This window comes from Protobothrops mucrosquamatus, unplaced genomic scaffold, assembly GCF_001527695.2.
Source record: "Protobothrops mucrosquamatus isolate PMUCROS unplaced genomic scaffold, P.Mucros_1.0 scaffold754, whole genome shotgun sequence".
Classification (NCBI taxonomy): domain Eukaryota; kingdom Metazoa; phylum Chordata; class Lepidosauria; order Squamata; family Viperidae; genus Protobothrops; species Protobothrops mucrosquamatus.
Window position 1 is genome coordinate 86,783 of NW_015387024.1, and position 6,000 is coordinate 92,782.

Here is a 6,000-nt window from a genome sequence, read left to right on the forward strand (position 1 = left end):
ATCTGGAAGGACACGTTCTCAAGCCAACGATAAAGCAGACCTGCTCAGGTTTTAAGCAGGTTATGATCTGGATAGATAACCACCTCCTAGGAACTCATGTCTGAACTTTCTAGAGGTCTAAGAGAATGTGAATAAAGTTTTAAAATATAGTTCTCCAAGGAATATCTGAAATTGATATATGCCAGCTGTGCTCAGTTTTATCCTCTTGATAGTTTAGCAACTATGGAGGAAAATAATCTCTGTGCAAGAAGCTGATTTGGGCAATGTATGACTTATAAGCCAACACTCCTTATGTATCCCAAGTCCGAGAACATAACTAAAACCTTTCTCAAATCTGGCACCCTGTAGTAGGTGCATGTTACCTCCTTGACAGCTCTATTTGTGATCTACGTTTGGCAACATAGGCAATAATTCCACACACAAGAGTTAGTGTGGAAGATTAATGGTTTTTAGGTAAGGGCTTCATTAGAGGAAAAAAATTTTCTATGATCCAAAGGGCACATCCAAAGATCTGGTCATGTTTGAAGCATGGGATCTTACATCTGGCTGATTTTATAGCACCATCACATTGCTGTGCCTATTGACTGACCATTACATTATATTGTTATTTTCAGTACGGGATTTATTGCAGCAGACTTGCCTTATTTATTTTTATAATTGTAAATGAAAATATTAAAAAAAAATGATTCTATGTTTATTTGCCTGTCTTTTTATAGGTACCCCCACACCCAAAAGATTTATTGGACAACTGCATGCACCAGCATTTCTTTTAATAAGGAGGCAACGATTGGTGAAAATAGAGTAATTTTTTAGGTGGAATATCTTTTTTTTCTTGCAGCCCATGCCAAATCTGGAAGCCGCAAATGATATATCTATCAGTTTGGGACTTGACTTTTTTTTTTTTTTAAGTTCCAACCTGGCCTTTTTAAAAAAAACCTGCTTCCTGTTATGATGTAGCTATTATGTACTAGTTGCATGAATCAAAACTATGATTCTGAAGGTTAAAATTTTAAAATAGTATTCTTCTTGTGCCATATCCGTTATCGGACGTTGGTGATCATGTTGGCAATCCTGTTTTTATCAGCAGCCGCACAAAAAAGTGCTCCTGAGTTTTGTCCAAACCAGTCCCTTAGATTTTGAAGCCACAATGTTCTTCTTCTGCCTGGACCTCGTTGGCCTTCCATCTTTCCCTGGAGGATGAAATGGAGTATGCCGTATTTTTCTGGGTGTCGCATCACATGTCCGAAATATTCTAATTTTCGTTTTTTAATTGTTTTGATGATTTCCCTTGGCTTTCCCTCAAAATTTTGTCTATTCTTGCATTTCAAAAGAACCTAGCAGTAAAGGGAGTGAATTTTTTTAAAAAAAGTAATCTAGAATTTGACTTTTAAGCAGTATTCTTAAATGCCTGAATGAACAAGAAGGTTTGAACAGAGAACAATCTATGTACAAAGTTGTCATTGTTAATACTCAAAAAAAAAAATCCACAAAGGCAACATCCTTATTAGACAACCTAATAAGCTTTTATGATTTATTAAAACCGTTCATCAACTGAGAAAAAAGAGTGGGGATTGTTGCTGAATTGACGTTCTTGATTGAGAGAAGAGCTGCAAGGAATTAAAGTGAATATTAACCAGTATGGGCTGTTTTCAAGTGGGAGAGGCTGAAAGACAGTGGCCAAAAGCTTTTGATTGTACAGCTAGCAGCCCAAATCCATATTTTCCCCATATTATATCAAACATAAAGGTTCATTGGTAGTAGAAAAATGAATACAAGTAAAACCTATGTTCTGTTGTTGCATGACCTATATCAGCAGAGATCAGAAAAACCAATCGTGTCAATGATCATGTTGAGTGATGCCATTGGCATGCCAGACTTTTGAGAGAACGGCCTATGGGTAAATAACCCAACTTTTCTTGGACTGTTCTTGAACAATCACCCATTGTTAGGATATTGCGCCTGTCTTCTAGATCAAATAAGCAATGTGATCCGCAAGCAATCATAAGCATGTTTGACTTAACAAAAATCAGCATAGGTGTGTTTACATTTCCCAAGAGAGAACTGCACTCTGTTGACAGGTAGCTTAAGGACATTTTATTTGAAGCTTAATAACACAATGGCAAACTAGATTTTTTTTCCCCTCTTGGTTTGGTTTACAGCATACTTAAGTCAGATGTTGCAGTTAATTGCTTTGCAAAGGCTCCATTCTGCTTTATTTTTCATTTTGATTTGGGTAGCTTTGGATCTTCTTTTGTCCCTTCTCTCCTTCAGTTAGACTTGCCTGAAATACACATTGATGACAATTATACATACATTCAACATTTCAAAATTATTTTAATTGAAGTACATCATTTTGAGCTTTTAATACTTTTGTTAGGTACCAGCGGTTTTCTTAGCATTGTAAAGATATTACAACTCGGTGTTGACAGATTCAAAACAGAAACAGATGCAGAAAGGAAAGAGAAAGAGCAACAGGGAAGAAAAAAGTAAATCAGGCCATAGCATTTCCTTCTCTGGCTGACATAATGTTCAGATTGGTCTGTCTTTTATCAGAATCCTTAGGAGGCAGGATCAAAAAAAAGTTAAGATTTCTTCTGAGCTTTGAAATCACCGTTTTTCACATTAGCCTCTAGTTGTCCCATCATGCTCAGTGGTTACTTTAAAGAACTTTTTAAAAAAGGTAAAGGTTTCCGCTGCCTTGTTGTGTCTGACTCTAGGGTGTGGTGTTCATGTCTGTTTCCTAGGCAAGGGAGCTAGCATTGTCCGAAGAAGCTTCCATGGTCATATGGCTGGCATGACTATATGCCGATGGTGCACAGAATTCTGTTACCTTCCCTGGTGGTACCTATTTATCTATTTGCATGCATATGAAATACTAGGTTGGCAAGAATTGGAGCAAGAACAGGAGCTTACCCCATCATGTGGTGCTTGGGTCTCAAACTGTCCACCTTCTGATCGACAAGCCCAGTATTTTAACTACTAAGCCACCACACCCTAATTTAGTCTTTGTCTTAGTTAACTTAGCTAACTTAGAACTTAGACTTAGTTTTATTTGTTTCTCCTTCTCCAAGACTAGAGGAATATTAAGCTTCAAATAAAATATCCTTAAGCTACCTGCCATGCAGATGATACCACTCTAATGGCAGAAAGTGAAGAGGAACTAAAGAGCCTCTTGATGCAGGTGAAGAAGGAGAGTGCAAAAGTTGGCTTGAAACTCAACATTAAGAAAACCAAAATCATGGCATCCGGCCTTCTCAATTCCTGGCAAATAGATGGGGAAGAAATGGAGGTAGTGACAGATTTTATTTTCCTGGGCTCCAAGATCACCTCAGATGGGGACTGCAGCCAAGAAATTAAAAGACGCTCCTGGGGAGGAAAGCTATGGCAAATCTAGACAGCATACTAAAAAGAAGAAGACATCACCCTGCCAATAAAAGTGTGTATAGTCAGAAATTCTGGGAGTTGAAGTCCACGAGTCATAAAAGAGCCAAGGTTGCCTACCCCTGTATAGTCCATCTCAATAAAGGTAGTTCTAGCCTTCCTGTGGTGGTGATTTCCTAGTCTGATCAACCAGACAGGGCTGACAATTACATTCTTACATCACTGGAACAGAAAATACTGCAAGGTTGAAAATAACATTTAAAAGAGAGCTTATCTGTACGAACACTTTTCAGTCCTCTGAGTGTGAAATGCTGGCGTGGCACATTGCATTCAAAGGGCTGCATCTCCCCAGCTTTGTCCACCTCATTTTCAATCTGCGTTGGAGAAAAAGGACTCAAATGAATCGGTCTGAAATTATGGAAAGTCAGTTTTGCGATGGAAACTTCAGAGGCTGTGCGGTGGAATCGTTTAGTGTCTTCTTCCACATTTGGAGGATAATCATTGGGACATACTCTGGTGCTCCAAGTACCTTCCAACAGTAGCATGTGGGCAACATCTCCCGTTCTGATAGAGTTTCCAAAGGAAAGCTCATAGAAGAAATCTGGTGTTTAGTTGCCCTATTCCAGAAGTTGAACTTCTCCCACAGAAATATCCCTTGATGGAAGGAACCGGTTCACATTATTAGATGCCCCCTGCAGCGATAGTTCTGTCCCTTATAAATTAATACTAGAAGCTCCCTCGACCTTCAGAGAATAGAAACATCCAATTTTATCATGCGATGGATCCAACACATCACTTAATGTGGTTCAAATATTTTTATTAGTTTATCAAAACAGAAAAATGAAAATAATGGGAAAATAGAGGAAGAGGAAAAAGTGTAGGGAAAGGGGGAAAATAAAAAAAAGCTTCTGACTCTTTGTGACATAGTAGAATAAGGTAATAGCATACAACCTTGACTTTTTATGTTTACATAATAATATATACATCGTTTCTATAACAACAAGCCTATCTAATCAGCAAAACCCAAAATCAAAGTTTCATTTTTTCCCACCTCAAGCACAAAGTCTAAAAGTGGTTCCCAAGTAGAAATAAAATTAATTGTATTATTTTCTTTAACCAAAGCAGTCAGTTAAACCATTTCTCCTAACTAACTCTATCAACCTTTGCAGCTATTTGTCCATTGTGGGAATCAAAGTATCCTTCCATTTGCATTAAGTATTCTTGCTGCTGTCCGCATATACTGTGTAACATCAACGTGCCAAATTTTTCCCCCAAGTTCTTTATCCATTAAGTCTAAAAGAAAAATATCTGGATTTATCTTTATATTCACTTTAAGAATCTTCTGTATTAAGATGTGAATGCTACTCCAATATTTCTTTGCATGGGCACATGTCCACCATAAATGACAAAACATCACATCATAATGTGATTGAAATTACCAAAAACTAACTTACCTCTTGGAAGGAGTCCCTTAGGTTTTCCACGTCTCTCTTCCCACCAGGTTGGAAGCCATATGACCAATGTTGGGCAAAGCAGGTTGATAAAGAGATGAGCAACAGGAAGAAACTTGAAATTAGCATCCTAGTCTTCTGCATTTTGTCACAATCTGGAGACCAAAAAGGAGCTCTGCTAACGCAGAAGAAATGAAATAAAGAAAAAACTTAACATGTTTCTCTGGATAGTTATTACTGAAGATACCAACATGCATTGTGCATATGCTATAGATTACCTGATTGGTGGTCAAAGATGAAAGTGGTTCCTCTGAGATCTTCTTTGGTGTGGGATAATGTGCTTCCTTGCCTTATAAATATCCCACTTCTCCATCTTTGACGCATTTGCCCCAGGCAGTCACATTCCTAACTGTCTCACGCTGACTATAATTGTGGTCTTATCTAAGTCATAATGAGAAGAAAGGATTTGGACACCCTTCCTGGAAAGCTGGTAAACACAGCTGATCTTTTCTCTTTAAAAGCCTTTCTTGAATCTGGAAGTTGAGTCATGCCAATTGGATTTCTTTTCTTTTTTTAGTTTGAAATATTTCCCTGCTTATTCAAGTAGCTCCTCCAGACTGATTCAACTTCCAAGCAACTCTACTTCGATGACCGAGAATCTTCATCAACAAACTTTCTTGAGAGATGGTATACAAACTGAGACATGCTAAATAAATCCAGGTGATTTTAGTAGTATAATGGGGAAGTCTTTTTAATGAGCAACTGGTTTGTTTCAAAAGTCTTGGCCTTTTGATCTATCTGTTCAGAAGATTGAGAAGGAATGATAGCTGCAGTGGTGCTTCCATCGTTGGGTATCAAAAATAGAACCTTTGAGTCTAGGGGTGCAGGAGAAAAACTTTCTCGGAAGCATCCTCAAAGATCATACCATATTCTTCTGTTCCTATCTTATAAATGTGTTGCATTTTTATATCTGTTGCTGGATGTATTGTATATCATACCTTTTCTCATCCCCTTTTTTATCCCTGCAGTAACCCTGGGTGGTACCTTCAGCAACACGGAGTGTGTAACTGATGGAAAGACATCTGTGAGTTTCCATGGTCAAAAATGGATTTGAATTTGATCCTTCTCAGTTTTACTCCAACACCTTAACCACCCCACCACGTTAGAT

General features: G+C 38.0%; 1 protein-coding gene across 1 annotated transcript; it reads right to left on the bottom strand.

Moving 5' to 3' along the window:
- Positions 1-2,156: 2,156 nt before the first annotated feature.
- On the bottom strand, positions 2,157-5,144 carry GNRH1 (gonadotropin releasing hormone 1). Its single transcript, XM_015818502.1, has 4 exons — positions 5,111-5,144; positions 4,836-5,007; positions 3,666-3,755; positions 2,157-2,281 (listed from the first exon to the last, which is right to left on the bottom strand). Exons 2-4 carry the CDS (start codon positions 4,974-4,976, stop codon positions 2,213-2,215), a joined length of 300 nt encoding a protein of 99 aa, XP_015673988.1. The 5' UTR covers positions 4,977-5,007; positions 5,111-5,144; the 3' UTR covers positions 2,157-2,212.
- Between the last annotated feature and the right edge of the window lie 856 nt (positions 5,145-6,000).

Coding starts and splice junctions, on each gene's coding strand:
- GNRH1 (XM_015818502.1), bottom strand. CDS start 4,976: ATGCAGAAGACTAGGATGCTAATTTCAAGTTTCTTCCTGTTGCTCATC. Junction 3,756..4,835: donor TAAGGGACTCCTTCCAAGAG/GTAAGTTAGTTT, acceptor TCTCCAACGCAG/ATTGAAAATGAGGTGGACAA. Junction 2,282..3,665: donor CACTCAGAGGACTGAAAAGT/GTTCGTACAGAT, acceptor TGTGTATTTCAG/GCAAGTCTAACTGAAGGAGA.